This window comes from Narcine bancroftii, chromosome 7 (assembly GCF_036971445.1).
Source record: "Narcine bancroftii isolate sNarBan1 chromosome 7, sNarBan1.hap1, whole genome shotgun sequence".
Lineage (NCBI taxonomy): Eukaryota > Metazoa > Chordata > Chondrichthyes > Torpediniformes > Narcinidae > Narcine > Narcine bancroftii.
The window spans coordinates 9,807,981-9,821,422 of NC_091475.1; the positions used below are offsets into that span (position 1 = coordinate 9,807,981).

The 13,442-nt window shown below is 44.9% G+C and overlaps 1 protein-coding gene and 1 long non-coding RNA gene across 13 annotated transcripts in view; one reads left to right on the plus strand and one right to left on the minus strand.

The window, feature by feature from the left end:
• Positions 1–13,442, plus strand: part of LOC138738492 (uncharacterized) — a 165,757-nt gene that overhangs the window by 58,487 nt on the left and 93,828 nt on the right. For all 5 annotated transcript variants that reach the window (XR_011341569.1, XR_011341566.1, XR_011341570.1 and 2 more), the window contains one exon: positions 8,403–8,514. This is a non-coding gene — a long non-coding RNA (uncharacterized lncRNA). The remainder of the gene's footprint in view (positions 1–8,402; positions 8,515–13,442) is intronic.
• LOC138738491 (sorting nexin-9-like) overlaps positions 1–13,442 on the minus strand; it is a 65,556-nt gene that overhangs the window by 50,496 nt on the left and 1,618 nt on the right. For 7 of the 8 annotated variants that reach the window (XM_069888780.1, XM_069888783.1, XM_069888778.1 and 4 more), the window contains 2 exons: positions 7,637–7,720; positions 1,194–1,268 (listed from right to left, as the gene is read on the minus strand). In XM_069888780.1, coding sequence (XP_069744881.1) covers positions 1,194–1,268; positions 7,637–7,720 — 159 coding nt within the window. Of the gene's footprint in view, positions 1–1,188; positions 1,269–7,636; positions 7,721–8,437; positions 8,466–13,442 lie in introns of all 8 variants that reach the window. The other variant, XM_069888786.1, reaches the window with a different exon arrangement.

Below are 13,442 nucleotides of genomic sequence, written 5' to 3' on the forward strand. Positions count from 1 at the left end.
TTAAAAAATTAAGAATTAATTTTTAAACATTAAAAAAAACAAAAGGCTAAATCATATTTTAAGTAAAAACATGAATCAAATCACATACAATTATCAAAAAGGTTGTGAGAAGAAACAGACTGCAATCTCCATCAAAGTTATTGATTATGGATCTGAAAACAGAATTCTTAGTATGAATGGATGCACACAGGATGAAGTACCACCACTGACTCTATTAGATGGAATACAACAAGAAATTAAAGGAATACATTATGATAAAAACAAAAATGCAGGAAATACTCAACAGGACGGCGGGGGGGGGGGGGGGAACAAATGTGGGGAGAGCTGAGTTGATTTCAGTCAATTGCCTTGATACTGCCTGACCTGCAGCATGTTTCCTGCATTTTTTATTACTTTAACATTAACATAGGACAAATGAGAAATTGCACGAAAATGGGATAGGGGCAGAAAGAACAAAAAGGAAGTACTGCCACAGAGCAGAAACTATGAAGGTCTCTGCCCTTTATCTTGCGATACACCACCATATCCGCACCTTTTCAACTGGCTGCATTTATAACTTTTCCCAAGTGTGTACCTGGGCTTATAGAAAATGATGGAGCACACCGGATAAACATAGATGCATGCTGCTGAAGGAAGAGGTAGGGTTGGCATTACAAAATGAGGAAAATAAATGCCAGGAAAGAGGCATCAAGAACAGGGAAAACAATCAAAATCAAACTTTTATTCATAATGGTGGGGGGGGGGGGGGTGGTATGTGGGAGCCTAAAAGGGACAAAACAAAAAGAGATGAATGAGAAAACAATTAAAGAAACTCAGTTTATGCATAAAGATTTTGGGCTCTGTGGAAGTATCCAGCAAAGACTCAGTTCCTACTTTTGTATCATTACCTGGGATGAAATGTTATGTCATCCTACAGATTATTTTTAGTGATGGTTGTAAAACAAAAAAAAGTTAATTGTCTAATTAAATTTAAAAACCACTAATAATTCACTTCATCTTCTCTTTTCTAAAATCTCAATTGTTTTAAAGAACAAATAACTGTTGGTGTTCTGTAGAAGTGGACAAGCTACTAAAATATGGGTTTCATTCTGCTCAGAAAATTTTGACCATGAGGCAAATAAGATGAAAATACGTGTACTGGAGATTTTTTCTCAGCTGTTTTACATTGAATTATAAATTGAGGCTCACCTTACCTCCACACATTTTCCTGGGAACTGTCCATGCTCTCCATTAGAATTTATGCCTTCATACCACCCATTGTCTTTTGCCTGAAGAATCAATTGCATTAGGTGAATAAATATTTCCAGTGTTACTCTTTAAAGTACATCGTCTCATAGAAACATCACCTTTGGACTGCAAACTATATTTGAATAATATAAGAAAGTGATTTAAAATATAGTTTTTAAACAATTTTATTCCTGGTATTAAATGTGTAGATAAAGAAATTCAGTAGCATTTTGATCAGTTTTTGGTTTCTAAATGGTTTCATTGGTGATGTAGCAGCCCAGAAAACCATAAGAAATCAACAGCTTTATTTAAGAGATACGCTTGGGTAGAATTTCTGGACACATTACAATATTAGCACAGGGTTCTGCTTTGATGCATTTTTTTTTTAGGAAATTTATCTGCAGAAACATGAGATTTGTGTTTTTAATTCTACTCAACAAAACACTCAGACCAAAGCATCGTCAACAACTACAAATTCCTGAATGGCCATTTTAATCTGCTAGAATATCTTAAAACTAATTTTTGTCTCTTTTGTTGCAATTAGGAAGTGTTTTATTACAATGCCTTGAAGAACAGAAACAGACCCACAGGCCCAGAAAGTCCATGGTGAACAATGCTTTAATTCCACTTGTCCACAAGGCCCATACCTTTTGAATCCCCTCGCATCAGCTTAATTATTCAAGTGTTTCTTAAAGGAAGCTAACATACCAGCCTCTACCAATTTGTCTGGCAGCCAGTTCCATGTGCCCACCAACTCTGAGTGATGAACTATTCCTTGCATCCATTCTAAATCCCATGCCCTCTCATCTTTGATTCTCCTGCTCTAGGAAACTGAGCATTACTATTCACCTTACTTATGTTTCCATTTGATTTAAAAGACCTCAATAAGATCCCCTCCCAATATTGTATGCTCTGGAGAAAATAGGTTTAGTTTTTCCAGTTACTCACAATAAACTCAATTTCCCTAATCCCTAATAGTTAGTGTGACGCTATTGAAGTGCCAGTGACTCAGGTAAGAATCCAGTGCTCTCTGTAAGGAGTTTGTACATTCTCCATGGGTGCTCCAGTTTCTTCGTACCCTCCAAAATGTCCAGGGTTGTAGGTTAATTAGTTATAATTTAACAGATTTAACTGGCCGAAGTCGGCTTCTATCATGTTGTAAATAAAACTTGATGTTACTTCATTGACTAAACCGTCAAGAGAATATGGGAATGTTACAGAAAATATCATTGAAATTATGTACAAAGAATGCGAGAGGATACATGTTTCCTTGGACAGAATAAAACATCTGAACATAGCAGTTAATAAGGCTGGACTTTAGTAAGAGGTGATCAGTAACTTTGGTGATCTATTGGATCAAGGAACATCCAGCTGAAGAAGTTACAAAGATGCAATGATGGACATAGGCAGTTAGTCAGTTTGCTGTCTATATTAAGATCAGCAATGAAACAATAATAACGTCTTCCAATCAGAGCTTAGATATACCTGCCATTTTAGATTTCCATTTGTTGGTCACAAATGTCTAAAGTTGAGTAGCTATAATTTGAAAGGGTTCTTGTCGTTGAACATGGCTGGGATGTGATCATCGTCAGGAACAGGTCATGTTTGTGAAACAGGAAAGTCTGCAGATGCTTTGATTGTAGTAAATACACAAAATTGCGGGAGAAAGTCAGCAGGTCCCAAGGTGTCCATAGGAGGAAAAAAAAAACAACCATTGTTTTGGGCCTGCACCCTTTGTCAAGGTATCCCAAGATATATGACCAACATTTCTGGCTTAAGCCCTTCACCAAGGTGACACCTTGTTAAGGGGCTCAGCCCCGTACAGTCAAGTTCTATTTTACACAGAGGTTCTCAACCCTAACCATTTTCTGCTTGGCATACACTTGACGTGAGGTTGGAGGCTGAGGGTATCTGCTCTACACCTAGTTCAGATACAGACTCTTTGGCTTGGCTTCGCGGACGAAGATTTATGGAGGGGGTAAAAAGTCCACGTCAGCTGCATGCTCGTTTGTGGCTGACAAGTCCGATGCGGGACAGGCAGACACGATTGCAGCGGTTGCAGGGGAAAATTGGTTGGTTGGGGTTGGGTGTTGGGTTTTTCCTCCTTTGCCTTTTGTCAGTGAGGTGGGCTCTGCGGTCTTCTTCAAAGGAGGTTGCTGCCCGCCAAACTGTGAGGCGCCAAGATGCACGGTTTGAGGCGTTATCAGCCCACTGGCGGTGGTCAATGTGGCAGGCACCAAGAGATTTCTTTAGGCAGTCCTTGTACCTTTTCTTTGGTGCACCTCTGTCACGGTGGCCAGTGGAGAGCTCGCCATATAACACGATCTTGGGAAGGCGATGGTCCTCCATTCTGGAGACGTGACCCATCCAGCGCAGCTGGATCTTCAGCAGCGTGGACTCGATGCTGTCGACCTCTGCCATCTCGAGTACTTCGACGTTAGGGATGTAAGCGCTCCAATGGATGTTGAGGATGGAGCGGAGACAACGCTGGTGGAAGCGTTCTAGGAGCCGTAGGTGGTGCCGGTAGAGGACCCATGATTCGGAGCCGAACAGGAGTGTGGGTATGACAATGGCTCTGTATACGCTTATCTTTGTGAGGTTTTTCAGTTGGTTGTTTTTCCAGACTCTTTTGTGTAGTCTTCCAAAGGCGCTATTTGCCTTGGCGAGTCTGTTGTCTATCTCATTGTCGATCCTTGCATCTGATGAAATGGTGCAGCCGAGATAGGTAGACTGGTTGGAAACCTGCATAGGAGAAGGCCACTCCGATATAAAACCTACGACCCAAGGACCTCGCTGCCACGTCCCAGCTTGCTTGGCCACGGCACACGAACCATGGGTGTAAAGGGTGGGGCCAGTACTGCGCGCACTGCACTCCACCTAAAAGCTCCTTTGCGCAGGCCCGAGGACAGGTCCACGTCCTCCCCCTCCACGTCCTCCCCCTCCACGTCCTCCCCCTCCACGTCCTCCCCCTCCACGTCCTCCCCCTCCACGTCCTCCCCCTCCACGTCCTCCCCCTCCACGTCCTCCCCTCCACGTCCTCCCCCTCCACGTCCTCCCCCTCCACGTCCTCCCCCTCCACGTCCTCCCCCTCCACGTCCTCCCCCTCCACGTCCTCCCCCTCCACGTCCTCCCCCTCCACGTCCTCCCCCTCCACGTCCTCCCCCTCAAAAGATGCTCACAAACTCAAGCTAGCATGCTGGAACATCAGAACCATGCTAGACAAGGCTGACAGCCACCGACCTGAACGTCGGTCTGCCCTCATTGCACATGAACTCCTCAGACTTGACATCGACATAGCCGCTCTCAGTGAAGTCCGCCTGGCAGATGTAGGCAGCCTCCAAGAACGCGGCGCGGGCTACACACTCTACTGGTCTGGCAAGCCTTCGGATGAACGACGCCTATCTGGTGTAGGCTTCATGGTCAAGAGCTTCATTGCCTCCAAACTCGAAAACCTTCCGACAGGCCTCTCGGACCGAATCATGTCCATGCGACTCCCCCTTCAAAACAAGCGTCACATCACCCTCATCAGTGTCTATGCTCCAACCCTCCAGGCGGAACCAGCAGAAAAGGACAAGTTCTACACCGACCTGCGCAACCTCATCCAACGCACCCCTACAGCCGACAAGGTTGTCATCCTGGGCGACTTCAACGCTCGTGTTGGCAAAGACTCAGAAACCTGGCCAGGAATCCTGGGCAAGCATGGCGTCGGCAAGTGCAACGACAATGGGCGCCTCCTGTTGGAGCTCTGCGCAGAACAGCGGCTTGTCATTACAAGATACAGACTGCCAATACAGTAAACAGCACACAACAGCAAGCGGTCCCTAATAAGAAAACCACACGTCCAGAAACCACTCAAATCATTCTCCAGTTTGCTGTGATACTTTTCCCCAAAATTTCACAGGACTAAGCCTTGAAGACGCTACCAAAAGGAACAAGTAGAAGAGGATAATGATACAGATGTGAAAGGATGCAGAGAATAACGACGAAAAAGTCAACCTCCAGCTATCTTTTGGAGGAAGAAAACACAAATTGAAGAAATTTGTAATCATACCAATTATCTCAGTAACTACCTTTCCTTATGTAACCATGAATTCAAAGATCAACATCATATGAACAAAACCTTGACTTCACATCTATTCTGGACTAAATAATTAATTTACAATTATTAAAATGAAATCATGTGCTGCTGAGTCGACCCATAGAATGTTCCAGCCCAATCACTTAGGAGATGGATGCATTGTGGGAAACCTCACACAGCTTTGGCACTTGTCAGCCACTGTATCTTTGCAACTGCTTCAGCAGTATGTGCCCTGATCCAATAGGTCACCAATGTTAATACAGTAGTCTGCTTCCTAGAGTAGGAGAATCTAAAATGAGAAGACATAACTATAAGGTGAGGGGGTGGGATTTAGAGGGATCAATTCACAATTGATGATGAGAATTTATTTTAACTTCCTTGCTTTATTGTTGCTAGGGTGTCAAGTTCAATGGAACAGATCTTAAAATAATGCTGAGGAAACTAATAAGTTTATAAGGCAAAGGGAGGGTGTTAAGGACATTGGATAGCTTCTCCCAAGAGTCGCAAAGATTCAACAAGTCAAATAGCTGTATTGAATACTGTACGATGCTTTAATTCTAGAAATGCAGTTTGTGCCAATACACATTTCGAGCATTGCTGTTGGGTGCATGGCATGATGCATCTGATGCTGATTCGCCCTGTCTTTTCTACCTATTGCAGCCGAGCTGTTTAATTGGAGACCTTCCTTCCACCTACTGGGAAAAGGTTTCTCTCTTACTGTTGACTTCTCAAAAAAGTCTGAGAACCGTCTTTGTCAGCAATGAGGGGAAGCCTGCACTGACATACGAAGTGTACCTTTCATTTAAAGGGGAGCAGCGGGTTGTTTTTAAATAGTACCAGGAGTGCCCAACACGCTCGATTTAATTCTATGAACAGAATGCAACAGTATCTGCAGCATTGACAATTCACTACTTGAAAGTAATGACATTCCCTGATCAATTTCATTTTCTAATGATAGCCAGATTATTTTACCTGTGCTATCTTTATGATGCCAATTGTGGGCTTGAAAGTGGGACCAAGATTAAGACGCAATATAATGTAAAACAAGAAGCTATCAACCAATGAAACATACTTTCTCTGATGGACATTTTGCTACTAATCCATTGCAATTGATATATTCTCCAGAAAATTAAAACTCTGCAAATTATTTTCTGCATATTTGGTACAAAGACACTTTTTTTCCCTTTATTTGCCCGTGCTCAACAGTTTTAAATTTGTAATCAAACAATTCACATGATTAAAGGGCACATTCCAAATTTTATTCAAGATTATTTGTATACATTTTAGTTTGACTATGTAGAAATTACAGCACTTTTTATACAAAGTCCCCTCATTTCAAGGCACCACAATGTTTGGGACTATTGGCTTTACAGATGTTTGTGAGTATTCAAGTATGTTTAATTGCTTCATTGATGCAGGTATAAGAGAGCTAGGCTTGCTTCCGAGTTTTTGATCACCTTTCTAGTCCGTAGTTGCCATTTTTCAACACAATGACCAGGGTTGAGCCAATGGAAGTCAAAGAAGCCATTACGAGGCTGAGAAACAAGAATAAGACAGCAAGTGATATCACCCAAACCTTAGGATGCCCAAAATCAACAGTTTGGAGCATCATTAAGAAAGAGCGTACCGGTGAGCTCAGTAATCGCAAAGGAGCTGATATTCCAAGGAAGACCCCCACTGCTGGTGACAAAAGAATTTTCAAGTTAATGAAGAAAAATCCGTAAACTTCTGTCCAACGGATCAGAAACACACTTCAGGAGGCAGGTGTGGATATGTCAGTGATCACCACCACAAAAGACAATGAATAGAAATACAGAGGCTACACTGCAAGGTACAAATCACCAGTTAGCCACAGAAAGGATGGCCAGATTACCATTTGCCAAGAAGTATTTCAAAGAGCCTGCAGTATTCTGGGGAAAAAAAAGTGGAAATATGAGACCAAGACTAACCTCTGTCAGCGATGGCAAGAGCAAAGTGTGGAGGGTGTAAAGGAAATGCCCAAGATCCAAAACATGCCACCTTTGCTGTGGTTGGCATTTTGTTGTGGTGATGCAAGGCTGCACACCTCAGTTTGGATTCTCCAGACGATGAAAGGGAAGTGCTTTTATTTTGTCTCTCTAGGTGCATTGACACAGACTACACTTGCTCAGAATTCTGCAGAAGGATATCGTTGCAGCCCAGGTTGTCGATATTCAGTTTGAAGAAAAAAAGTAAATGGAAGAGTTAAAATATTTTGAGAATTGATACAGCCGTTGTTACTTATTATTCGTACCAGCATGATATATTTCCCATACACATTATTTTGCTGTATAATTGCTGAAGATTCTTTACCTGGTTAATAACTGTAACAATCTCTCCTGGTATTAGAGTCAGTTCACCCTCTTTGCATCTTCTGAAGAAGCACCGAACTATAGCCTAAGTGAAGAAAGTGAGTTAGGTCCAAAGACTTTGGTTTCCTGATCTTCAGTAATTTTACGGAGGATCGGGATGAAAATATAAATGACAATATGGTTTTTAACTCTTGCTTTAATTTCCAACAGTGGACCATTGAATTTAAACCATTGTTTTTATTTGGGCCTAGATTCAAGAGCATATAGAAGAACAAGTTGTATGTCAATTTTTTGTCAACAATTAAGCATTCATGTAAAAGGAATCTCTAGTTCAGTGGTTCTCATCAACCATAACAGCCTCATAACAATTTCACATTCTAACCAATCTCTGGGCAAAAAATTACCACAATTCCTTCTTGGATTTCTCATCATCTTACATTTGTAAATACCATTAGCAATTTTGGACACCAATTTATTGTGCAACACCTCAATCCTGCGGCATAATGCGGGCAGGGTTACATTGAAGGAAAGATCACGCTTTTAAAAAAGATTTACTCTTACCTATATTATGCTTTTCGCATCATAAAAAATGACCAAAGCCCTTCACAAAACTTAGAAAATCAGGTAATCTAAAAATTAAATATTACTGATGCTGGAAATACAATTTAAACAGAAAATTCTGGAAATAATCAACAGATCAGGCAGTGAGAAACAGCTCGGATGAAAAGAGATAAATTTGAAACATTGACTCTTTTTCATTCCAACAGATACTGGCTTACAAGCTGAATAGTTTCAGCATTACCTTAAAGAAAATTGCAGGTGTTGGAATTCTGAAATGAAAACAGAAAGCATGTGCGGAAAGAAAAAGTCAAATTTCAGGTAATCAACCATTCATCAAAACTTAAACTATTACTGCTTTTTATATTTGAAATTAGTGTTATTGCACCTATTAGCTAAAGACATCAAATTTATTCAATGTGGGGGCGGGGGGGGGGGGGGTGTAGAGCTCGTTGAAAGAATCAAAGACTTGTTGATCCAAACCAAGGCTTTTATTAGCAAAAGACAGGAGCTCTTCACAGGTGGCCGACCAGTCCGGAATGATCCCACCTGGCTAGGGACACAACCCTTTAAGGCCCAGACAATAGGCGTGGCTTAGCTCTCAGCCAATCGCTGTAAGCACAGTCTAGATACTGTAACTATATACACTATATACATTGGTGATAGATCTGTACTATCACAGGGGGGAAGCGCCAAATTTATGAGATTTGCTGCAATATCCCCATTACATTTGGGTGGTGCCAGATCAACCAAGGAGCTTATTTGGAAGGAAAGGCTGAGGGACCATTTAACTGTCTCCTGTGATAGTACGGAGGAGGAGAGGGTGAGCACCTTCATTCCTGGACGTCGACATATCAGAGGACCTCTCCTGGAGCCAGCACATAAAGGCAACTGTGAAGGCAGCACACCTATACCTACTTTCCTAAGAAATCTCTGGAGACCTGGCATCAAATATTCTATCAAACATTTTTTCAGAAAGAATACTGACTGATTACATAACCACTTGGTTTAGTAATTTAAGTGCCCAGGAATGAAGGTGGGGGCCTACATAGCCTTATCCATCACACACTCCAACCTCCTGTCCACTGAAGACTTCTATATGAGGCACTGATTCAAGGCGGCAGCCAACGAAGGGCACCAAACACCCTAGTCACAACCTTTCTTCAGGAAAAAGATAAAGAAGATTGAAGTTCAGTAATTGTTCAAGAACTATTTTTCTTCCAACAGCAATCAGGTTCTTGAACTTAGCCTTACTATTCTAAACTACTTCAGCAACACAAAAATACCTGTTTGCACTGTTGAAATACCACTTTTTTCTTGCACGATTGTAACTGAATATTATCCATCTTTTAAATATACTGTTGTGGCGTTCATGCCTTGAAGTCGAGACTGGTTTATTGCATTGGCCATCGCGTTTATATGGGCGCCAGGTGCTGACTTCAGAGCACCGGCCTGGGATTAGCCAGTGATCCTGCCACAGTTCACTGTCTTCCCGCCATCTGGGAGGTCACCTGGGATGGCAACTATTATCACCCCCAGGTCCATGTGGTCACTGCGATTGTCGGCCATTTTGTGGGCTAGTCTGCTTCTCCATGCGCGAGCCGCTGCACAACACCCACCCCCGGAACTGGCAATCAGATCGTTATCCATTGACTTGAGTGGTCTGCCCCTGCGTCGTGGAGAGGAGTGGAGACCAACTGGTAACAATCCACATATGCCGGCTTCAGGCGGTCGACGGTAAAGGTCTCCTCCTAACTGCTGACATCAAGGATGAAAGTAGAGTCGTTGACCCTGTAGAGCCCTTTGTAGAGTTGTTGTAGGGGCAGCCGGTGTGTACCCCTTCACACAAACACAATGACAAGTCTTCAAGCCCTTGGGGATGTTATGTTTGGGGCTGCCCATGTGGTGTGGGGTTGCTGCAGGACCAGGGACCCCAGTTTTAACTGCAAGTCTCAGATGGTTGTGGACTCTTCCTGACATTTGTCGGGGGCCAGAAACTCGCCCTGGAATGATTAAAGGTGCCCCATAGACCATCTCTGCTGCCGAGACGTTGAATTCTTCCTTCAAAGCCCCAGCAAGACCCAAGCCAGTTCACTCACTCAGTTGGGACCCTTGAGCTGGGGCATCAAGACTGCCTTCAGATGCCTGTGAAACCGCCCCACCAACCCATTGGCCTGAGAGTGATGTACTGTGGTATAGTGGAGCTGCATCCCCAGGAAGTTAGCCTGCACTGCCCAGAGCCCAGGCGTAAATTGTGCCCTCCCCCTAGGTGCTCTGGGACCCCAAATCTGTTCACCCACGTGTCGATGAGTGCCCTGGCACAGGTTTCTGCGGTGGTATTAGCCACCAGGACCGCCTTGGGCTACCTCGTGGGGCGGAAAACCATGGTGTGAGTCTGCACTTTTGAGGACTGGTAGTGGAAACAGGTCTTGGCCCACTGGCTGACCTGCTTCTGGAGGTTGTGCCAGACAAACCTGCTAACTACCATCTTGACTATAGTTCATATTGTCGGATGCACCAAGTTGCGTATGATGTTGAAAACCTGGCACCTCCACACGGCCGGGACGATGGGGGCAAGGGCTGCCGGAGAAAATATCACACATAGTGTCAGGCTACCTGAGCTGATGGAAATGAATTCCACCTTGAGACCAGAGACAGCTGTCTTGTATGTGGTCAACCCCCAGGATAGGGTGTGGACCGACTCGATTGCGAGGCATGTCAGAGCGTCAGCTACCACACTGCTTTATCCCACGATGTGCATCTGTGGTAAATTCGGACACATAGGACAAGTGTCTCTGCTGCTGGGCCAACCACGAGTCTGATACCTTATAGAAGGCAAAGGTCAATGGTTTCTGATCAGTGAGGACCTTAAACTGTCGATCTTACAAAAAGTAACGCAAGTGTCTGCACCAGTAGTTCTTAGTCAAAGGCCCTTTTGAGCTCTGAGGGGGCGGTGGTGTCTGCTGAAAAAGGCCAGGGGTTGCTACTGGCCTTGAATGAGCTGTTCCAGTATGCCTCCTTCCACTGTGCGGGAGATGTCGACTGTCAGAATGGTGGGTGCTTCTGGTCTGGGGTGTACCAGGAGGGTGGTGTTGGCCAGCACGTCTTTGGCATTCTGGAACACCCTTGAAGACTCATTGTCCTAAGTAATGTCCTTTGAATTGCCTGCCATTAGTGTGAAGCTGGTATGAATCTGTAATAAAAGTTTATCGTATCGGCAAATTCCTGTAGCCCCTTTACTGTTCGTGGCTTGGCAAAGAGCCAGACCACCTCGACCTTTTCGGGGAGGGGTGTTACCCCGTGTTTGTTTATTCTGTGCCCCAAGAAATAGATAGTGCCAATTCGACCTGGGTTAATTGTTTCACCAAATTCGCTCAACTGGGTGCAGTTGTCTTAGGTGGGCAATGTAGTCTTTGCGGCTCGCGATGAGGATATTGTCCAATAATGAATAAAAATGGGAAGTCCCAGCCCAATGCATCCATCAGCCGCTGGAAAGTTTGTGCTACATTTTTCAGCCCGAAGAGCACGCGTATGATTCCGAACAGGACAAAGGGAGTATTGGGGACATCATGGGGGTGAACTGGGATTTGGTGGTACCTCCAGATGAGGTCCACCTTGGGAAACACCATGCAGGATGGCAGCGAAGTCTTGGATGTGGGGCATAGGATATATATATAAGGTATGGTGGCCTTGTTGAGGTGACTGTAGTTACCACATGGTCACCACCACCCCCCCCCTCACTGTTTTGGACGGCATATGGAGGGGGGAATCCGAGAGACTGTCGGAGCACCGCACAATCCCTAGCTCATCCGTTTTCTTGAACTCCTCCTTCGCGAGGCTGAGCTTTTTGGGAGGGAGTAGACGTGCCCTGGCGTGAAGCGGGGAGCCCTCAGTCAGAATGTGGTTCCTCCTCCTATGCTTTGGCTCAGCTGTGGCGAACTGTGGCCCCACAACTGAGGGGAACTCCGCCACGATGCAGGCAAACTCATTGTCAGAAAGCGTTATAGAGTCAAGGTGGGGGACGGGTAGTTTGGATTCCCCCAGAGGTAGAGTTTGAAGAGTTCTGGCAACGAGCAGGCAATGGGGAGGAAGGAAGTTGGCCCCCAGAAATGGCTGCACCAATGCCACAAGGGTGAAAGTCCATGTAAACCGGCTGTTGCTGAACCAAAGGGGGATGGTGTGGGAACCAAAAATCCAGATGGAGGAGCTGTTGGCTGCCCTTAGTGCCAGGCCCTGCTTGCCATTGCGGGTGTCGAAGCCTGCGGGAGGTGGGGGGGGGTAGGATGCTTATCTTGGCGCTGGTGTCGACCAGGAAATGCCTGCACAACAGTGAATCCCAGATGTAGAGGACCGACCGCCGCAGCCATCAACGACAGTTGGCCAGGGCGATTCCCAGAAACCCACAGGGGAGGTGGCACTAATGGGTCTCCACACCCCATTGCTGGTGATAATAGCAGAATTGTCCCGGGGTATTAACTTGCCTCTCCACTGGTCTTGGCTTAGCAGTCATGGGGCTTGCTGACCTGGTCTATGATGGTGCTGGTATCCCTCTTCGCTCTTCAGAACATGTCCAACTGGGCGGCGACCCTGGTGGTGGGGTCACTGAGCTGTGGCGTTTATATGGGCCCCAGGCACTGACAGGAGGCCACTGCATCATCCTGCCAGCCTGCAATTGTCCGGCATTCCTGCCCCCCTTCACTGTCTTCCCACCTGGGGGGACGGTCGACCCCCGGGTCGACGTGGATGCCGCATTCGTTGGCCATTTTGTGGGCAGCTCCAGCTGGTGTGTAAGCTTTTATTTACAATCCATGGCGATAAACTCATTTTCCTTTGTCCCTTGAGTGTAGCAAATTAAAGTTATTTGCAACACGGTCGATGCCGATTCTGGCCATTGAAATCTGTGCTGCCATTGGATGTTTGGTATCTGGTGGAGAAGTTCAATTTCGATTTAAAATTGCCCCAAAGTTCGACATTATTGAAAATACACGAGCACCAAATAATTCTCATCTCCAAAAGGAAAACGAATCAGCCTTAAAAGCGTCTGTACAAGAACCGTGAGCCCTCCGTATTTCGGAATACAGGTTGGATCGTTTCCGATAATGCTATTACCAACATGACTTGCATTGCAACCCATTAAAACCATTTTCGTTCAATCTGCCCAGCCAAATGAGGAGAATTGTCTGTTCTAATTCAACAGCGAATGCTCTCTCGACCATAGCATGTCGCGACCTGGAACAGAAACAAAATCC